At 38.8% G+C, this 22,883-nt stretch overlaps 1 protein-coding gene across 5 annotated transcripts in view; it reads right to left on the reverse strand.

The window, feature by feature from the left end:
- kifap3a (kinesin-associated protein 3a) overlaps positions 1-22,883 on the reverse strand; it is a 202,386-nt gene that overhangs the window by 20,555 nt on the left and 158,948 nt on the right. For 4 of the 5 annotated variants that reach the window (XM_048602252.1, XM_048602254.1, XM_048602255.1 and 1 more), the window contains 2 exons: positions 15,885-16,074; positions 8,669-8,765 (listed from right to left, as the gene is read on the reverse strand). In XM_048602252.1, the coding sequence (XP_048458209.1) occupies positions 8,669-8,765; positions 15,885-16,074 (287 nt within the window). Of the gene's footprint in view, positions 1-5,517; positions 5,593-8,668; positions 8,766-15,884; positions 16,075-22,883 lie in introns of those variants that run through there. The other variant, XM_048602253.1, reaches the window with a different exon arrangement.

Below are 22,883 nucleotides of genomic sequence, written 5' to 3' on the forward strand. Positions count from 1 at the left end.
TCAGCCTTTCTGCTCCTATGATGCTGCTTAGCCTGCTGTGTTCATCCAGCTCTGCATCGGCTTGCATAGGCTTTTGAATGGCATAAGCTTGTCATTTCTTTGGATTCCTAAATCAGACATGTCAATAACTTAAGGCTTTGCATATCAAAATTAAGATGCCTGGTTTTATGAGTGAAGCTGCTTTGGTTTTAAACACTTGGTCAGAGGACAGAAAAATGTTTCGCTTTGCCAGAGTCCAACCTCTGACTTGGTGTTGACACTTAGCTTGAGTCTATTTCACATACAGTGCCATTGTTGAATTTTGAACCTTGAGGCATGTTCAAATTAGCTGTGTCTCTTACAGTCCAAAACAACTATCCTCTCAGCATTCTGAACACCCTCAATTTTCTCTCATGAAGTAAAGCTCGAGCCCATAAATCTCATTTACAGCTCAAGTTTTGATAGCAACACAGTCATTATTGAAGCTCTACAATGCTTACCAAATTGTTAAATGCCATTCAGCATACAAGGGAACAGCCAAATACTTGATTTGAACATTGTTGAAAAAGAGGCGTGTTATCAATTATTGTCTTGCATTCAACAGAACAGATGCAAAAATGCTAAATTCCAACTTACAAACAACTTACACTGCATGCAAGAATGCCTTTGATTGGCTGGCAAGTTAACTAATTGCTCATGGCATCGCCAAGGAGAATGCACCATGATAAGTTTGTCCACGAAGCTTTTTTTTAATTCAAAAAAGCGCAAAGCCTAGATATATTCCTTTTTCCTGCAGAGGGCAGGGCCCTGAACATACATCTACATAACCTGAAGCAAGTGTAGGTGAACCACTTGCAAACCTGACTGACAATCTCAAATTAGCTGCTAGCATAATCTTGGTATACTTAGGATTGTACAGCAGGCACTGCCTGATTTCTGTGAAATTTAGCATTCTTGTGCATGTCCTGATAAGTGCAAGTCAAAAAGCTTTGATAAATGCATTTTTTCGACTATTTCTGTATTGTTAAATAAATATTTGATACTTCATTGACTAATAATCAAAATTTACACCAATCTTCTTAAGTCTTCACATTTTGGAAAAGGATGGCACTTCATTGTGTACACAAACTTTCAATTATGCACCAGAGCAAGGTCAAATTAATCAAAACTAACAAGGAAAGCATAATTAAGAAAAGAATAAAACATGACTAGACTGGAAATTTCTCAGGATAGTTTAATGTGAGGAAGAATCCAAACAAGAGCTTTTTTTTTTAAATCATTTGAACATAATAAAAGATCCAGAACAGAAAAGCTTGGTTTTCTGAAACTTCTGTAACTTGCTTTATTGAACTCACCATGGTCATGAAACTTCAGGTAACCTCCATCAGGTATTTTTGGACTTCGGCAAAATTATTTAATGGCAATACAAAATCTTGGACTTTAAGCTAAAATTAAAAATTGTACTATTTACTCTCCACAACTTTTACTTAACTCATTTCCATCATGTAGATAGAGGCTACATTGGGCATTCTTCCAGACCAGTTGCAGTCATTGTGTTAAAATTATCCCAAGTAACATTCAGAATTTTGATTAAAGCAAAATACTGCAGATGTTGGAAATCTGAAATGAACATAAAATTCTAGAGAAACTCAGCAGGTCTGGCAACATCTGTGGAGAGAGAAGAGGACTAAATATTTCGAGTCCAGTACGGTTCTTCTTTAGAACCGGGAGAATGGAATGGAATCCTTGCAGGAAGCGTGGTAGTCGAGTTCCCCAGTCTTAGTGTAATGCTGAACTCTGCTTAATTCTGTTTCCCACTCTACGGATGCTACCAAACCTTTGAGTCTCTCCAGAATTTTCTGTGTTTCTGATAGAACTTTGACAGAGTCAGGTTGAGGAATGGCAATACCATCATATCACGGAAATGTATGACATGGATGAGCTGCTACCTAGGTGGCTGATACATTTTTGAGATCAAATAACTTTTGCTTTGGAACATCATACAGTAAGTGAAGACAAACGGATTGCTTGAGTGGAATAGGGGAAGCTCTTTAGTATTAACACTAATACTCACATTTCAAAACTTTTGAAAAAATATTGTGATACCTCAATTGTACTTGTCCATCATAACAGGATGGTATCTCAAACTGAGGCGAAAAAGGTTGCAACAATTAATCAACATCAGGTTCAAATCTCTCAAATCATCTTTGCAATACATGTATTTCCTATAATATTAAACTAGCTCATAGCCCTTACTCCCTCTAGGGTACTTGATAGTCATTTTCAATTTATATATAACTCTTAAACAAAGGAAAACAGCCAGAAGTTAAAAGCTCGTATTCTTCCTGAATGCTTGCCTGCACAATAAATCAAAACTATATTAAAAACACTAAGTAATTCACTTGTTGTACTAGGTTCGTATGAAATGTTTCCATGACTTGCAAATAAAGTTCTAAAGTAGAAAATTAGTTTCATAGATTTCTGCACATTTGCACATTTAATTGTGCAAAGGATAAAATGGACATGGTTTTAATTGCAAGAGTTGGAAATTTTACCAATTTGTAATCATATTGCCATAAAACCTTAGCCAGCTTTGTCTCCTGAAATATCAGAATAAGTATAACTGTTTTTTTTCCAAGTGTATAAAACCTGCATGAAACAAATTCAGAATCGTCTTGGAAAAAAAAAGTTCAAACTCAATTCTCATGGTTTCAAATTTGAATTTCCTCAATTTTCCAGTTTGTTCTTGTTTGATAATGAAATATTAACAAGTTGCACTACAAACTAAATAACAGTTTATTTTCTTACTTACAGTATCAGCATTTTGTAACTTGCAGAAAATTGTAACAAAACCTTTGATGTAATCTTAAAGGGAACAGAGCTTGACAATGCTTGAAGGGAACAGCTTCCCATTTCACTGAACATAAACTTTCAGGACATGCTGAGAATACCTCATCATAACAGTGCTTATACAGAAACAACAAGCTCCATCATAACAGAATTTTAAATGCAGTACTAGTTCACATTCAGCTTCTCTGCAGGAAATAGTGCAGTGTTGAGAGCAGTGAAAGCTTAACAAGATTATCAATATATAAGGAAAAGGTTAACAAAGTAGAAATTGGATGGAAGTGTTGCTTGCTAATTAGAATGTGCTACTGCAAGGACAAGTGCCAAAACCACACTGAACTGATCTTGCAGGCAACCTTTCCTGATCTGATGAATCCAATTAACGTGTGGATTCAAATCACTCATCTTTCTTACAAGTGCACCATATCATTTCTTTTTGCATATGCCTGCTGTGTAGAATGTACTCTTAAGAAGTCTATAAACAATCCCTTCAGTGACTCAGCTGTACAGCATGGAAACAGACCCTTCGGTCCAACTCGCCCATGCCAATCAGATATCCTAAATTAATCTTGTCCATTTGCCAGCATTTAGTCCATATCCTTCTAAACCCTTCATATTCATATACCCATCCAGATGACTTTTAAATGTTTAATTGTACCAGCCTCCACCACTTCCTCTGGCAGCTCATTCCATACATGCACTACCAACTGCGTGAAAAGGTTGCCCCTTAGGTCCCTTTTAAATCTTTCCCCCTCACCATACACCAATGCCCTCTAGTCTTGGACTCCCCCAGCCTGGGGAAAAGACCTTGTCTAGTCACCCTCTCCATGCCCCTCATGATTTTATAAACCTCCATAAAGTCAGCCGTCAGCCTCCGATGCTCCAGGGAAAGTAGCCCCAGCCTATTCAGGCTCTCCCAAAAGCTCAAAACTTCAATTGCTCTTGTCATCCAGCACTCTCTACACCTACTAGCCTTGGCCTAATAGGAACATACTGTCTCTGGACTCCTGTTATTTCATTTTTGAAGATTTTCCATTTTCTAGCTGTCCCTTTATCTGCAAACACACACACACAGACACACAGACACACACACACCCCCCCCCCCCCCCCGCCCCCAACAACTTTTGGAAGTTCTGAAAAAAGTTAAGCTGTAATCACATTTGATACTGTTAAGAATGCAAATTCTAGTACAAGACAAATGACATAAGGCATTTAAAATCGTCCACGACAAATAATAATTTGCATTCTTATAGCATCTTGAACATAAAGATCCTATGGTGCTTAAAGATATTTTAAAGTAAAATTTGACACCAAGATAAATCAGTAATATTAGCTGAGATGTTCAAACGTTTTGTCTCAACTGTAAGTTTTCAGGAGCATTTTAAAATAGAAAAGTGAGACAGAAAGGGAAAAAAGATGTAATTCTAGGCAAATGAAGGCACTGCGTGTTATGGTGATATGTTTAAAATTAAGAATGCTCAATGGATCAAAATTAGAGAGGTGCAGATATTTAAAATGTTCTGAGGTTTTAAAATAATTCTGCTGCCTTTTAACTAAACTCATTTTGCTGTTAATTTTAGTATTTATTTGCTATTATGCAAAGATTCTTTGAGTTCAAGGAATACCAAACTTGCGAGAAGGCATCTGTATAATTAATAATAGTAATGGTTGATGCTAAAATAAACTTCAACTTATTACTAACTGTATTGGTTATCATAAGTGGAATGTCTGTATAGATTTGTATTTTGATTCTTTACTTTTAAGTATTCTGATATTGAATAAAATAAGGCTACATTCAAGTGGTGCCCACCACAGGCCATTATAACTGCAGATCTACAAGGTGATCATTCTGTCATATGGGAGCTCCTCCATGCATGCGAGATGAGGGGACCTGTCCACTCTGTGCCACAACATTTGGTAGCTGCACATCATTTCCTTCTCCTTGTGTTGCAAGCCCACTTCTGCCCTCCCCTCCTTTGTGTGCTTAAGCCATTTCTCAGGCTCCTTGGTAATTCTTTACTGACCTTGTTTGAGACCCATTGACCTAAATATCAACAAGCTTTAAAAACTGTATACAGCATCAGAGCTGAGCTAATCTAGATTTCACTGTGTTCACAAATGCATGTTCCATCAAGAGTCAATTAACCCAAATAGCGCAGTCGGTAGAGCATCAGACTTCGGGGTGGCACAGTGGTTAGCACTGTTGCCTCACAGCGCCAGGGACCTGGGCTCGATTCCACCCTCGGGCGACTGTCTGTGTGGAGTTTGCACATTCTCCCAGTGTCTGCGTGGGTTCCCTCCGGGTACTCCGGTTTCCTCCCACATTCCAAAGATGTGCAGGTCAGGTGGATTGGCCAAGATAAATTTTCCATAGTGTTTCAGGGATGTGCAGCTTAGGTGGGTTATAGGGGAATGGTTCTGGGTGGGATACTCCAAGGGTCAGTGTGGACTTGTTGGGCCGAAGGGCCTGTTTCCACACTGTAGGGATTCTATGGTGATTCCATGATGAACAGTTACTAAATCGCATTGCAGGAAGCCTTAACGACTTGTTTTTTTTTCTTCGCTGTAGCCCATATGTAGACAGTGTAACTGTGATTCCCAAATGTTGCCCTTATGTACTCGAAAGAACAACAGAAATACAAGGAATAGGATATTCATACCTTTAAGCTTGTTCTGCCCTTCAATAAAATCATGGTCGATCATGCACCTCGACCACATCACTACAGCTGCCCACGTTATCCTCATATTCCTTAACTTCCTAGGTATCTAAAAATTTCGTGAAGTATAGCTTTAATATACTTAATATCTGAGCATCCTCAGTTCAGGGTACAAGATTTCCAAGATTCACGTTGAGTTTAAATGATTCAGCTTTTCTATTTGTCTTACTACAGCAGATAATCACTTTTCCTCATAAAACCTGAAATCTGCTAATGTTCACACTCACTTATTTAACATATCCGAATCACTTTTCTCTTTGCATGCCTCTTTGCGTCTTCCTCACAGCTTACTTTCTCATCCTATATGAGATTTTGTAAACAAACTTGGATGTATTACACTAGCCCCTCATCTAAAACAATGACATAAAAAAAAGAGCCAAATACTCATCTTTGCAGTAGCAAACTAGCTACAGCCTGGCTGAAAAAAAAACATTTCTTCGCTGTTCTCTCTCCATTAACTAATACTCATTTCCCATAATCCCATGAGGCTAAAGTTTGTGTAATAATGTTGTGTGGCACAATGGCGTCCATCATCTTTGTGCAGAACCTTTAAAGCCCAAGACGTAGGCCATTTGGTCGAGGAATTGTGTTGATTTTAGGTCCCACAAATTCCTCCAGTACCAATTCTATACTAATTTTTTTTTTTTTTTTTAACGTTCATTTTCACTTGATCCTAACTTACAAACTACTTCAAGAATATATTTTTGTGTCTTCTACCATTACCGATACAGAATATTAGTTTCTTATCCCTTATTTCCTTTTCTCCCCATATAATGCCACCTGTAGTTAAAACGGAAATGGATAAAATAATCTTTCAGTAGATGCAAGCCATCCTTTGGAGTCAGAGGAAGAGCAAGATGCTACCTACAGATATCTCTTGATAATCTCATTCTTTTTTAAATGCCAATAGAAAATGTTACTTTTTTTGGCTCTGGCTAGTTTACTCATATATCCAATTTCTCTTCATCACATTCTTGGTTGCATTTGGATTAACTTTAAAATCCTGCAACTTCCCCACAGACTTTTATTCTACTTGGCTATTAAATAATTGTTGTTTCACAATTAACGATGTGCAGATCTAAGAATGCATTAAACGTAGTTTTTAAGAACCTGTCATCCACATGTTTTACTGCAAATTTGGTTTGTCCATCCTACAAGATGATTAGGGTTCCTGTGACGACTACATTACCCTTGTTGCCTGCACATTTAGTTTCCGCAAAAAAGACCATGACTTTCCAGTTACCCGTCACTTCAACACACATCTTGTTCCCCGGCCAACAGTTCAAGCTTGCTGCAGTGCTCCAGCGAAGCTCAGCACATGATGGCTGAACAGCAACTCTTTCTGCATGGGGACTCTACAAACTCAATAGAGTGCAACAATTTTAGGGCTTGAGGCACCTTCTCCCATGTCCTTACCCCAAACCCCACACAACAGGCCCTGTTATCACATGATCTGTTATTACACACACCCATTGTTAGCCACTAATAGTCACCATTAGCAACTTTTAATTCTCCGAGGCTGATTATCCACTCCATTGTCCAACTATTCTTCTCTCTCTTTGGCCTCTCTCCCCACTTATTTATTCCTTACCCTCTCCCTCTCCCCTCCCCATACCCTATCTTCTGCATGAAAAAAACTTTTTCCCAACTATCATCAGTTCTGAGGAAGGGTCACTACACCCGAAATGTTAACTCTGATTTCTGTCCACAGATGCTGCCAGAGCTTTTCCAGCAATATCCGTTTTTGTTTATGATTTCGAGCATTCACAGTTCTTTTGGTTTTCATTTAGTTTCTCATCTGTACTCTGCCCTCTTTCACATGTTTGTGTTTTTGGACGTGAGTATTGCTGGCAAGGCGAGTATTTATTGCTGAAATCCTAACTGCCATTAAGTGCTGGTAAGTCATATTGGTTCTTTAGAGGGTGGGCTAGAAAAGTAATTATGAGAAATAAGGAAGTGTAACAAACTTGAAAGAGTATTTTGTATCTGTCATCACTACAGTGGACGATGAATACCAAAGATAAGAGATTAACCAGTATTATAATAACTCAAAGTAAAATGGAAGGAAAAAGTGGAGGAAGAGTTTTCGGAAGCAGGTAGGAAAGTGGAGTTGAGATCACAATCAGATCAGCCATGGTCTTACTAAATGGTGAAGCAGGCTCGAGGGGCTAAATAGCCCTCGCCTTCTCCTAATTTGTATGCCCTAATAGAAACAAGAGAAATACTGGAATCTTAAAATAAATTACATTTAAGTGTTTATAAATATTCTAGTGCTGCCCAATCTCATAATAAAAGGTAATATATTAGACTATGTTGTAGCCAGGTTGAGTAATGTTTCTAAACAGATTAAATTATGCTATTTATAAAAATGCCAGTCTGATAACAGAAATTAGATATTATTTACTTATTTTGACATTTGAATCTACAAAGCATTCCTGAAGAGGTCAAACATACAAAATAAAACATACAAATATACATATCAGATGGAAGAGACTGGTTTGCAATTGATCAAAACGGAGAAAGCTAATTTGAGAGAGCATAATGCATTGTAAGACTACTCAAAATGTGCACAGGTGAGGTTGGAGGAAATGCACAGACCTCCAAACAACCCATCTACCAACATTTAAAACACCATCGTTCACACGTGGTATCTGTTAAACAAGCATTGAAGATTTCAGCTATTTTAGAACACATTGAAACAGAGTGGAAGCAAGTTATCCTTGAGCAGGACGAAGTGCATGAGAGTCTAAACTCAGGGTTTGGTTCTGAAGGATGTCTGTCTGTGATGCTGAAGCTGAAGCTAAGTAAATTTATCCCTTGTATTTGACTTAAGCTATTTCTTGAACACAATCCTATTGTGCTTCTACTTATGAAGAGAAAAATATTCAAACCTTTAAAATTAACAATTATTTCAGAAGAATGTATGTGCTGAAACACTTTCATGTTCCAATATCTGATTCTTGTTTCTACAAAGAAGCTGACATGTTATTTCTACTATAATGAGCTTAAGAAATATCAAGCATAAGCCAACATTTGTATCCAACTGTATAAATTATTCAAAATAAATTTGCATCAATTGTGCTCTGGGTGATACTGCAATTTGTTGTCACAGCAGCTAAGCATACCTGCTAAATGGATGCTGTCCAACCAAGTCACCATTTTGAAATTGGTAGTCACTTAAGAAATCTGGACTAATAGATCCATCAGGGGGTAAGAGTCCATCTACAGAGATAAAAAATAATCATTGACCATAGCTGAATTTTGTTTCACATCTTCCAAGGCTGATAATTTCATCAAGTCATACATATTACCACTACAACGAAATTCAAGGACATACAAGAATACATTACCTTTGCTAATACAGCTGTACATAATATAGATTTCAAAGATGAAGTATCTTGCAGACAATGAAAGGGGCAAGATAAAATAATCAGGCGGAAATGAATCATGGTCTTTCCAATATTTCCAGGTTTCACATTTAATTGGGTCACAATTCTTTGCAGGGTCTTGGTTTTCCTATCATCATTACCCCATTCTTGTATGCCACTACAGACTTTTGCAGTAGAGTACTCTGCGCTACTTATTTTGAGTCATGGCTGATACAGCATCAGGCAGGAAGCAGACTGCCTGGCACTTGCCCAGATTGGTGATAAATAAAATGTACAGAATTGATTGATCAAAGCAAATCGAAACATTTTCTGTTTTATAAAGAAGTAAACAGCAAAAGGATAAACCAGGAGCCAGTGGGGCTGAGAGCAACCAAAAGATAACTTTGGTGCAGAGACACCGTCTCCTTAATCAACACTTTGCACTGGCTCTCACCAAAGAAGGATATGAAGTAGGTACTGTAGTTTAAGGAGGAGGTGTGTGAAATACTGGATGGAATAAACATCGCAAGGCAGAAATATTATGGTGCTTTAGCAACTTTTTACAGATAAATCATCTGGCCAGAATAAAACATATTCTTTGGAAATGTCACTAAAGATTAGGAAGATCATTAACATTATCCCACATTGTACCAAAAAGGAAGGGAGAGTTAATTCATCTAATTCCAGGCCAATCATCCTAATCTTGGCAATGGTCAAATTATGGTAAAATAATTCTTAGTACAGGTTATCATTTGAGATGCACAATTAATAAAATACAGTAAGCACTGATATGTTAAGAGAAGACAATGACTAACTAGTTTGATTGAATTTTTTGAAGTAACAAAAACAGCCAGTGATGGTAGTGATTTGGTCATTCAATAATCTACATGGATTTTAGCAAGGCTGTTGACAAGGGTGCACGTAGCAGAGTGACTATTAGATTAAAAGCTCATAGGATCCAAGGGAAAATGGCATATTTAATTCAAAACTGGTTCAGCGACAGGAAGCAAACTGTCATGCCAACTGAATGGTTTTGTTACTGGAAAGATGTATCCAGAGAAAGTTCACATGACTCATTGTTAAGGTCCCTTGTTATTTGTGGTATGTTTCAATAATGTAGTGCACGTGGACTTCCAAAAGGCATTCCATTCAGTGCTACACAATAGAGTTGTGGAAAATGTTATTACTCATGGAATAAAAGGGACTGTGGAGGAAAGCTTGGGTATTGACCCAAGGATGGATAAGGCAAAGATATATGGTGGTGTTTTGGGATTTACAGAAGGCTTTTGAGAAAGTCAACCATAAAAAGTTAATGGGCAAAATTAAAGCATTTGGGATGGCAGTGATGCATTGGCATGGATTGAAAATTAGTTGACAGACAAGAGACAGAGTGGGAATAAATGGGTCTATTACAGAGTGACAGACACTGACAAGTTTGGTACTGCAAGGATCAGTGCTTGGGCCCCAGCTATACACGGTATATGAATCAACTTCACATTTAATGTTGAGACAAAACTAGACGAGATTGAAAATTGACAGGAAGATGCAAGGAGGGTTCAAGGTGATTTAGACAAGTCGAGTGACTAAGTAAACACATGGCAGATGCAGTACAATGTGGCTAAATGTGACGTGATACACTTATGAAAAACAGAAAGCAACAGTATTATTTAAATGGTGATATATCAGGAAGTGTGGTTGCACAAAGGGAACTGGGTGTCCTTGTACACCAGTAAATGAAAGTAGACAGGCAGGTGCAGCAGCAATTAAGATGCCAAATAGTACATTGTCCTTCATTGTAGGAGGATTTGAGTTTAGAAGCAGGGATGTTTTACTGCAGGGACTCACTAAGATCACACCCGGAATACTGCAAGCAATTTTTGTCTCCCTACCTAAGAAATTATATAGCTGCCATAGAGGGAGTGCAGCAGAGGTTCATGAGACTGACACCAGAGATGACAGGATTGTTCTGAGTAAGGATTGTCTCAATCTGGCCTGTAATTCATGACTGTTCAGAAGGATGAGAGAAGATCTGATTGAAACATGGAGAATTCAAACAGGGCTGCACAGGGAAGATGGAGGATGTATGTCTGGTTGGGGAGTCTAGAATCAGGGAACACAGTCTCAGACGATAGGGTAGACCATTTAGGACTGAGGAGAGGAAGCCTTTCTTCACTTAAAGATTGGTGAACCTATGGAATTTTTTTTTATATTTTAAGGGCCTCAAGGAGTATAGTGAGAAAGCAGGAATAGGGCATTAAGATAGAGGATGATAATGAACGGCTGGAGGGCCAAACAGCCACTCCAGTTTCAATGTTTAATGAGATACATTTTGGCACCAAGAAGTTGGAAAGACTGTATAAACTACAGGGTGCTAATCTAAAGGGTGTTCAGGAGCTGGAAGGCTTGGTTGTTTACGTGCCAAGGTAGAGAAAGCAGATAATAAAGCACATGTATTCTAGGCATCATTAATAGGGCAGAGTGTAAACCAGGAATGTTATGCTGAACACATCTAGGGCACTTAAATAGAAACAAAGATCCGAAACAGTATCTGTGAAATGAGAAATAAAACTAAAATTTGGAGTCTGATGGGAAAAGATTAGTTCTATTGCAGTAAAAATCTTGCATTATAGTCAGTGTTTCAAGATGGCACCGGAGCACTTTGCATTTTGCATGTGAAAAAATACTTTTCACTGTATTTTTATTTATGTGACAATATATCTAAATTTAACAGACTTAAAACATTAACTTTGTTTCTCTCTCCACAGACGCTGCCTGACCAGCTGAATTTCCCAGCACATTGTTTATTTTAGGTCTCCACATCAGCAGTAGTTTGTTTTTATATAGGTTATGCATTAGATTCTAGCTAGAATATTACTTACAATCTTGGGCACCACAGTCGAGGAATAACGTGAACACACTGGAGACAGTGCAGAACAGGTTTACAAGAATAGCTCCATGGAAGAAACTTCAGTTATCAGGATAGACTGGAGAGGTTAGGACTGTTTTCCTTCCAGAGTAGAAGGCTAAGAGTAGGTCTGATAGTAGCTTTCAAAGCCATGGGGCAGCTGGAATGAGTAGATAGGGAAAAATGGTTCCCACTCATACAAGGATAGAGAACTATAGGATACAGGCTTCTTGTGCAAAAGAAGCAAATGTGATGACGGGAAATGCTTTTTCACACAGTAAGCAGTTAGGGTCTGGAATGCACTGCCTGGAAGTGCGACAAGGCAAACTCAATTGAAACGTTCAAGGGGCCATCAGATGCAAATTTGAATGGAAACAACATGCAGAGTTCTCAGGAAAAGGCAGGTGATCGGTATTAAGTCAAATTGTCAGAAAGCACATGTAGACACGATGACCTGAATGACCTTCCTCTGCACAGTTATACTTCTATGATTTTGCAAAGGACATGGCAGAAGTTTCAAAATGAAAGTTCGGAACTGGTGCTCTTAATGGTCTAAATCTAAACTGGGGTAGCCAGTGGTCAGCACTGCCGCATCACAGCGCCAAGGACCCAGATTCAATTCTAGCCTTGGACGATGGTCTGTGCCAACTTTGCACATTCTCCACATCTGCGTGGGTTTCCTTCCATAGTCTGAAGGTATGCAGTTTAGGTGGAGTGGTCAGTTAAACTGTTCATAGTATCTAGCAATGTGCTGGCTAGATGGATTGTCCACGGTAAATGTGGAGTTATAGGGATGGGGTAGAGGGCTGGATCTATGTGAGATGCTCTTCAGAGGGTCGGTACAGACTTGACGGGCTGAATGCCCTCTTCCCGTACTATAGGGATTATAAGACCATAAGACATAGGAACAGAAATTAGGACATTCAGCCCATCGAGTCTGCTCCAACACTCAAACATGGCTGATAAGTTTCTCAACCCATTCCCCTCGATCCCCTTCACAATCAAGAACCGATCTATCTCCGACTTAAATATACTCAATGACCTGGCCTTTACAGCCTTCTGTGGCAGTGAATTCCATAGACTCACCACTCTCTGGCTGAAGAAGTTTCTCCTTATCTCCGATCTCAAAGGTCTTCCCTTTACTCAAAGGCTGTGCCCTTGGGTCCTAGTCTCTCCTACCAATGGAAACGTCTTCCCAACATCCACTCTGTCCAGGCCATTCAGTATTCTGTAAGTTTCAATTAGATCCCCCCTCATCCTCCTAAACTCCAATGAGTACAGTCCCAGAGTCCTCAAACATTGCTCATATATTAAGCTTTTCATTCCTGGAACCATTCTTATGAACCTCCTCTGAACCCACTTCAGGACCAGAACATCTTTCCGGAGATATGGAGCTCAAAACTGCACATAATACTCCAAATGTGGCCTGACCAGGGCCTTATAGAGTCTTAGAAGTACATTCCTGCTTTTATATTCAAGTCCTCTCAAAATAAATGCCAACATTGCATTTGCCTTCCTAACTACTGATTCAACCTACAAGTTTATCTTGAAAAAATCATGGACTAGAACAAAGTCTCTTTGCTCTTCAGACTTCTGAATTTTCTCATTTCGAAAACAGTCCATACCTCTATTCTTCTTACCAAAGTGCATGACCTCACACTTTCCCACAGTGTACTCCATCTGCCACTTCTTTGCTCACTCTCCTGTCCCCTTCTACAGTCTCCCCGCCTCCTCAATACAACTCGTCCCTCTACCTATCTTTGTATCATCTGCAAACTGAAATTCACCAAAGATCCTCAGACAGTACCTTCCAAACCCACAACCACTTCCACCTAAAAGGACAAGGGCATCAGACATATGGGAACACCACCACCAAGTTCCCCTCCAAGTCACTCACCATCCTGACTTGGAAATATATCGCCATTCCTTCACTGTTGCAGGGTCAAAACCCTGGAATTCACTTCCTAGTAGCATTGTGGGTCAACCCGCAGCAGGAGGACTGCAGCGGTTCAAGAAGGCAGCTCACCACCATCTTCTCAAGGGCAACTCGGGACAGGCAAGAAATGCTGGACAGCTAGCGACGCCCACATCACACAAATGAATAGAAACAAAAAACTTAACTAGAATGCCCTCAGTTCCTTCATCTAGATCATTAACGTACGAAATGAAAGATTGCGGTCCCAACACCACTTGTCACCGGCTGCCATCCTGACAAAGACCCTTTTATCCCCACTCTCTGCTTTCTGCCAGACAGCCAATCTTCTATCCACGCTAGCACCTTGCCTCTAACACCGTGGGCCCTTATCTTATTCTGCAGCCTCCTGTGCAGCACCTTGTCAAAGGCCTTCTTGAAGTCCAGGTAGGTAACATCCATTGGCTCTCCTTGGTCTAACCTGCTCATTACCTCCTCAAAGAATTCTAGCAAATTTGACAGGCATGACCTCCCCTTGATGAAGCCATGCTGACTCTGCCCTATTTTACCATGCACTTCCAAGTATTCAGAAATCTCATCCTTCACAACGGACTCTAAAATCTTATCCATGACCGAAGTTAGGCGAATTGGCCTATAATTTTCAGTCTTTTGCCTTACTACCTTTTTAAACAGGTGTGTCACATTAGCAATTTTCCAGTCCTCCGGGACCCTCCCTTACTCTAGCAATTCCTGAAGGATTGCCACTAACGCTTCCACTATCTCTTCAGTTATCTCCTTAAGAACTCTGCGGTGTAGTCCATCTGGTCCTAGTGATTTATCCACCTTCAGGCCATTCTGTCTTTCTAGCACCTTCTCGTTGGTAATGGCTACCATACTCCGCTCTGCCCCCTGACACACACTAATGTTTGGGATATTACTCGTGTCTTCACAAAGACTGTGTGAACACAAACGCACAGTAATTATTCAGTTCTTCAGCCACTTCCTTATTCCCCACTACTATCTCTCCAGCGTCATTTTCCAGTGGTCCAATGTCCACTTTAGCCTCTCTTTTGCCCTTTATATATCTAGAGAAACTCTTACAGCACTCCTTTATATTACTGGCTAGCTTACCCCCATGTTTAATCTCTCCCTCACTTGTTTTTGTTGCCCTCTGTTGGTCTTTGTAAACTTCCCAATCCTCTGGTTTCCCACTGCCCTTCGCCACATTATATGCATTCTCTTTTGCTTTTATGCTATCCCTGACTTCCCTGGTCAGCCATCGTTACATCATCCCTGTACCATGCTTCTTTTTCCTTAGGATGAATGTTTGCTGCATCTCCTAAATTACTCCTAGAAACTCCTGCCATTGCTGTTCCACTGTCTTTCCTGCTCGATTCCTCTCCTGCTAGATTCTGTCCAGCTCCTTCTTCATGCCTCTGTAGTTGCCTTTATTCAGCTGTAATACCATTACCTCTGATTCTATGTTCTCCCTCTCAACTTGCAGAATAAACTCAATCATTTCATGATCACTGCTTCCTAAGGGTTCATTCACCTTAAGCTTCCTTATCAAGTCTGCCTCATTGCACAACACTAAATCCAGTATTGCCTGTTCCCTCATTGCTTTTTGGAGCAGATTGTGGTGGAGCCAATCTCGTAAACAATCCACAAATTCCTTTTCTTGCAATCCACTACCAACCTGATTTTCCCAGTCCACCTTCATATTGAAATCCCCCATGATCACCGTAACTTTGCCTTTCTTACACACCTTTTCCATTTCCTGGTATATCTTGTGCCCAGCTCCTGACTACTGTTTGAAGGCCTGTGCATAATTTCAACTATGGTTTTTTTCACCTCTGCGATTCTTCAACTTTACCCATACAGATTCTACACCATCTGACCCTACTTTGTTTCTTATTATTGATTTAATTTCATTTCTTACTAATAAGGCAACCCCACTCCCTCTCCCCACTTGCCTATCTTTTTGATAAGATGTATATCCTTGGATATTCAGCTCCCCATCCTGATCCCCTTGCAGCCATGTCTCTGTGATGCCCACCACATCATATCTGCCAGATTCTACACAATTCTATGGATTCTATGATTAATTTTCAATAGTTACTTATAACGTCTTTGACAAGCATACACTGTTTTCTCACCTGCATTGTAGAAGAGGTCAGGTCTTTCGAGAATGTCTCCTTCATGGATATATGTCTCTATTCCATCATCACCATAAATGCAGGGTTCACTTTCATCCATCTGGCGGTTCTCCACCATTTCTAGCCACTGAGAGTTGTGCCAGCGAAATTTCTCACTTTGAATTTTTTTGGCCCATTCTTCATCATATTCCTGTCAGAATATAAAGCATGCAGTACGAGAGATGAAGTATGATTCCTCAGACATATGTACGGTCATAATGTACCCTGGAAAGGGAGGAACATTACTTCCAAAAAAGTATGTGAACATAAACTAGTTACTTACCAGTAACCTCTTGCTTCTCTCAGGAAGGCATGGAATTTGTACATCATTTGGTATTCAAAAATATTATTTCATTTGGTAAAAGTATCGGAGTTGGCTTGCTCTTTCAAAAAGTATAAACTAAGCTTCTGTACTCTGTGGCTTCACTTTGCCAAATATCATCAAACTGAAGATTTGTGCTTCAAATTAGTCAATCAACATTTCACTCTCTTCTGTTATCTTAAATTGAAGTTATCTTACCCTCAATGTTCCTTGTTTAGCTCTATTAGCCATATACATGTCCTATAAACTGACCAAATGCGAAACAAACATTTAAAATACCTACAAGTTTCATGTCATTTATTAAAAACACTAATCAACTAATTTATGTTTTTCAAAGACAAGAATTTTAATAATTCAGAATAAAAGGGATTAAATCTTAGAACTTCAAATAAGCCTGTTAAAAATGTAACTCAAGAATATTTTCACGCAAACATCCTATAGCATCTTTAATTTGGAAAAGTCTCTCAGGGAGCTTCAAACATGGATGACAAGAAATTAATATCAAACCTTATAACAGGTGATCAAAAATTTGGACAAAGAATTGGGTTTTAGAATCTTAGAATTAGATTTATCATCACACACACTCAAAAGAGTACAGCGAAAAGTTTACAAGTTGCCACTTACAGCGCCATCTCAGGTACCAAGGTACCTCGGTACAGATTCTTAAGTACAAATTCTTGGGGAAAAGCATTAGAAAAATGAAGAAATAAAAAGTCCAGCATTACAGATCATGGGCATAAGTTAGAAGAAATTCTAAAAAAAAACGAGAAATAAAAAGTTCAGAATAACAGTCCTTTCAACCCAGTTCATTTTGGCACCTGGCCTTTGGTGCGTGGTGGGCCTTGACTCTAGACCACCCAGGCTTCACCTTGAGGCCAGAAGACTGCTCTGGAGTCAGCTCCATGTTGAAAGTCCACGCACAGGCCATGCCAGGCTGAAAGATCGCCACGCCACCAAGAGGTTGGGCGTGTGACTCTGCGCTGCGGCCAGGTGCCCAGGACACTGCCAAGAAGGAAGGAAGGAAAACGGAATACAAAAGAGAATAAAAAGAGAAAAATAAAGAAAAGAAATGGATGGAACGGATGCGCTGCGGCTGAGGGGTCCTACACTGCCGCAGTCTTGGATTTGATTCTTAAAAGAAAGGTGAGTGAGGTTTTGAGAAGGACATCTTGAAGGATAGGGGTAACAGATACATGTGAACGTATCACCTGCACATTCCCTTCTAAGTCACTTACCATCCTTACTTGGAAATGTACAACTTTTCCTTCACTATTGCTGGGTCTCCAAGTCTGAAAGTTCCTTAACTGCATTATGGGCATACCTACATTTAATGAACTTCATCAGTTCAAGAAGGCAGCTCACCATAATGACCTTCAAGAGCCAATAGGAATGGGCAATAAATGCTGGCTTAGCCAGTGAAGCCCACATTCCCTGCACAATTTTTTTGTTAAAAAGTGGGAATTCCAGGGCTTGGGCCAAGACAGCTGGAGGTACAGATAGTAATGGTGGGGCAAAAGAAAGTCGTAGATTAAGGTGTTGGGATTGGAGAAACTCGGTTCTTGAATGGTTGCAGGACTGGAGGAGGTTACAAAGATAGAATGGAGTGACAGACAATGTGAAATATACTGAGGGCTATAAAATACAAAATCAATAAAGATATTGCGAAGTGAGTAAAGGTTTCAATGTATGGGGTAAAGGCAGGAAACCAAGATTTATAAGGTAAAATCTACCAGCGATTACACTGCCTGTGAGTAGTTAAAGTTCGGCATGGAGCAATTCCTATTACAACAGAAAAAAAAAAACAGCAAATCACTCAAAGCCATCTTGAAATGGAATTTATGCCTCAGATACAAATACAATACTTTTGAATCTGTAGATCACAAAAAAATTAACTAATTTCGGTATTAGCATTTAATTTCGTAGCATGTAGTACCACAACATGCATAAAATGAATTCTCACTGTCAGACAAGAGTCAATCTGATTACCTAAATTCTATGACCTTATCTCCCCACATTTTCTTTTAATATTCTTTACTCCCCTTTCAAAATTCTTCCCCTTTTCCTTTGCATTCAGTCCCATTTTTCCTCAAACATATCAAAATGAGAATTAATTCTATTCCCTTGCTAAAATATTTGCAGAAAAAAAGAAAATTAAATAGAAAGGAAGCATGCAAGAACAGAAAAAGGAAATAATAGAGTTAGTACTGCATGCATCAAGGCAATCTGATGGGCTGGTTCCAAACTCCTTTATGGCCAGAGTCTGTATGTTGGTTTGAAAGGTACTGGTGAAGTAACACTTTGTATAGTCTGCTAAAGCCTCATTAGGCCACAGGGGGCAAACACCTTGTAAAGAAACATTGCTGCAGCTGTCTGGGCCTTTACATACCTAAGATACAATCTGATTTTCATCAAACGAGTTGCAACTCGCAACAAATTAGACTTAGACTTCGAATAAGCAGATGTTGGCCACTCATTGTGGACTTGAAAGTGGACATAACCCATCCCGGGAGGAAGGGAGCATCACTGCTGCTTACAAAACTGACAATTCATCACAAATCTTGCAATAAACCAAGAAAGAGATTCCATCATGCAAGTTCATGCTTCAAGATAGTAAGCCAAAAAGAAGGTTTCTATACCATGTGGGGGTGGCAGGGGGAGGGTTAGGGTGGAGAGACTAGAATAAATTATTATATATTTCACTTATATCATACAATAATTATCCAGTAGCAAATAAGATGTCACAAGTAAAGTTGATTAAATATGGATGCTGTTAATGTACTCTGGCCCATTATCAGAGAATAGACATTTAGGAATCTGTTTCCAGTTACAGAGAAATCATCACTCATCAGTACAATTAGGGTAAATCATAAATGAAACACGAGGCAGGCACTAAAACTTTACCACATCTGTTGTAATTCTGAACTTTCTAACTATGTTTTGTCTGTTTCCTCTCTTTAACACCTCCATTTTCATGTCACTCGTTTGAACCATATCTATCTAATTAACAATCTTGTTCAGACAAACAAACTACTCCCTTCTGCCTCTCTTCCACATCAACTGATGAAAAACAGGTCTTTATTCACTTTCATACATCTGGAATTTAATACATTCGAGGTAAAGAGAACTACATTCCCATAGCAACAAAAACATTGTGGTATATACACTTAACCCCAATTCAATTTCAGCAATGGATAAAATTATATGCAATCACAATTCAAACATCAAACTTTATTCATGTTTGGCAACACATACGTATCGAAAGGACACGTGTACAAAATGCGCATGGCCATGCTGGATAAACAATAAGCAGCAATGAAAGAAGCCAGACAAGGACCTGAATAAGGAATGGAGTTGCGTTCACTCAACTAAATATGAAACATGATCCATTTTCTGTAATAAAAACTTGATTAATACATCCCACAAATGTAGATACAATAAAAAGGTAAAGAAAGAATAAGATTCTAGAAATCACTATATTTCTAAACTAAAAATAAATACATAATTTTAATGATTCAGCATAACATGATTCACCATGTTAACTTAGTTGGCAGCATAGTTATCTGAAAGCAGGTCTCTCCACTGTATTGTTTAAGTGAAGGTAAATGAACACTGCATTATTAATAGCAGGAGCTGCAATATTAAGAACTTTGGCTCAAGGGAACCCTGGGAAGAATGTTGCTGGCCATCAAAGCAATTTTCCAGCCAACATTGCGATTTCTTTGTAGTCAGAAAGTTCCAGAATGTTTCTCATGTAGATGAAGTTGTGCCTCTCCTGTTTCCAATGGAGTCACTCATGGATGCACTGAACACACCCCATTAATTGAGGATCTTAGCACAGTGAGAACCTATTCCAGTGTATCTATGCTGCTAAGAAAATTGATGTCCCTCCGGTGAAAAAAGTCAGATCCATGTTACTTTTTTCCATATAAAGGATGCACGCTGACAAAAAGCACTCTCCCCCAGCCTTTCCAAACTGCATGCATGTTCAGTCACATTTCAAATTTATAATTAAAATCAATAGTACTAGCTTAGATGAGGAAATGAAGTGTCTTGTATTCAAGTTTGCTGAATGCACAAAACGATACAGCAAATCAGCCAAGAGGACACAGTCTGCAGAGATATAAACAACTTAAGTGAGTGGAGAAGGAGGTGGCAGATAGAATATGTAGAAACGTGAAGTTATTCACTTTGGTAGAAAGAATAGAAAAACAAAAGCTTTTTACAAATTGTAAGATATATTTAAATGTTAAATGTTCACAGGAATTCAGGTGCTCTTGTACAAGAAACACAAAGTCAATACAAAAGCAAGAAATGGTGGAATAAAAATAGAAATAATATTACAAGTATATGTAAATAATACAAGTTTTATCAAAATATGGTGGATGCTGGAAATATTAATGCAGAAACCAAAATGCTGAAAATACTTCGGTTAGGTAACATCTTTGGAGATAAACAGCATTAAAAATTTCAGATCAATAACTCTTGTTGAGAAATTTCGGTTCTGATGAAAGAGTTAACGTGCAGTTACAGTAAACAATTAGCAAAGTAAATTATATGTTGACCTTCATTGCGAGAATGCTGGAAAACAAGAATAAGGAAGTCCTGTTCCAACTGTACATTGTTTTACTAAGACCAAACAGTGAATATTGTATAGTTTTGGTCTTAATATCTAAGCAAACACATACATGTCTGAGAGGAGTACAACAAGCCTCACTAGACTATTTGGATCAAAATTCGCTTAGCAGGAGACCGAGTGGTAGCAGAGGGTTATTTTCTTTAGACCGGAGGCCTTTACCAGCAGTGCTCCACAGGAATCAGTGCTGGGTCCACTTTTGTTTGTCATTTATATGAATGATTTAGATGAGAATAGTAAGTTCGCGGATGACACCAAAATTGGTGGTATAGCAGACAGTGAAGAATCTAAGATTACAAACAAAGAGATCTTGATCAGTTGGGTCAATGGGCTGAGACATAGCAGATGGAGTTTAATTTGGATAGATGTAAGGTATTGCATTTTGGTAAAACAAACAAGGGGAGGACTTATACAATTAAAAGTCAGGCCTTGGGTAGTTTTGTAGAACAGAGATCTAGGGGTTCAGGTATGCAATTCTTTGAAGTTTGTGTCACACGTAGACAGGGTGGTTAAGAAGCCATTTAGCATGCTTGCCTTCATTTTCAGACCTTTGAGTATAGAGTTGGGTCAGTATGTTGAGGTTGTACAAGACATTGGTGAGATCTCTTCTGGAGTACTGTGTCCAATTCTGGTCTGTTATAGGAAGGATATTATTAAGCTGGACAGGGTTCAGAAAAGATTTACCAGGATGTTGCTGGGAATGGAGCGTTTGAGTTATAAGCAGAGGCTGGACAGGCTGGGACATTTTTCCACTGCAGCGTAGGAGGTTGAGAGGTGACCTTTATAGAGGCTTATAAAATCATGAGGGATATAGGTAATGCAAATGGCAGATGTCTTTTCCCTAAAGTGGGGGATTTCAAGACTAGGGGGCTAAAAAGCAAACAATGGTTCATGTGTGGAATGAACTTGCAGAGGAAATGGTGGATGCAGGCACAGTCACAAATGTTTTACATACATAAGGCTAAGTAGATGAATAAGAAATGTTTGGAGGGTTATGGGCCAAGCACAGGCAAGTTGGACTAGTTTAGCTAAGGATTATGTTTGGTATGGACTGGTTGCAGCCAAGTGTCTGTTTCAGTGCTGTATGGCTTTATGACTCTGAATATTAGGCTACGAGCAGAAGTTGAGTTAAATGTATCTATACTCTCTGGAATGTAAAAGGATGAGGTAAAAGATTGGAGATTCAGAAGGGGCTTGACATTATGTTCTTAAGAAACCGTTTCTCTTAGCCTGAGTGTCCAGAACTGGGAAGCATACTCTCAGAATAAAAACACTAAGATGAGGTGAAATTACTTCATTCAGGGCATTGAATTATTGGACTTTTTCATTCCACAGCAGTCATTGAGTATATTTAAGACTGGACAAAAAGGATTTCTGGACTCTAAAAGGGAATCAAGTGATTTGGGAATCAGACAGCAAACTGGATTTCAAGATGAGAATCAGCCACAATCTTAGTAAATTAACAACAAATTTGAGGAGCTATGCGGCCCTTTCTTAACATGAATGGTCATGTTTCTTTGTAAATTGAAAATTTAAGCATTTAAAACACCAATGTTGTAAAGTATTTTATTATTTATCATAATTTTGTCTCAGGCTAGTTTGTATTAATGCAACTGGCATTAAGTCTAGAATCTTCTAACTACTAAAATACATAAAAGCATGTAACATCCTTAATGTTTCCTACCTACTGATGTTCTATCATGTATTATTACTTTTTAAAATATATTATGTTATATTGATGTTTTAAAGAATGTAAGGAAAACATTGCAAGTAACTCTTAAAAAGTTAACAAGTCAGTCACAAGTTCCCCAAGTTATTTTCTTCGCAAATTTCCATCAAGCAAGGGCAATATACATCTAACTCGGAAAAGACCGACTGAATATGGGGAAAAAAAAGTGGGTGAATCTAAAGCTGCAACATTCAGCTAGTTGCCCTGTTGGCTAAATGCTGTCAACTAAAGTTTAAATTAACAAAAGAACAAGGGTGAAATATGTAGTGCCAACTT

This window comes from Rhincodon typus, chromosome 10 (assembly GCF_021869965.1).
Source record: "Rhincodon typus isolate 14 chromosome 10, sRhiTyp1.1, whole genome shotgun sequence".
In the NCBI taxonomy this organism is placed as follows: Eukaryota; Metazoa; Chordata; class Chondrichthyes; order Orectolobiformes; family Rhincodontidae; genus Rhincodon; species Rhincodon typus.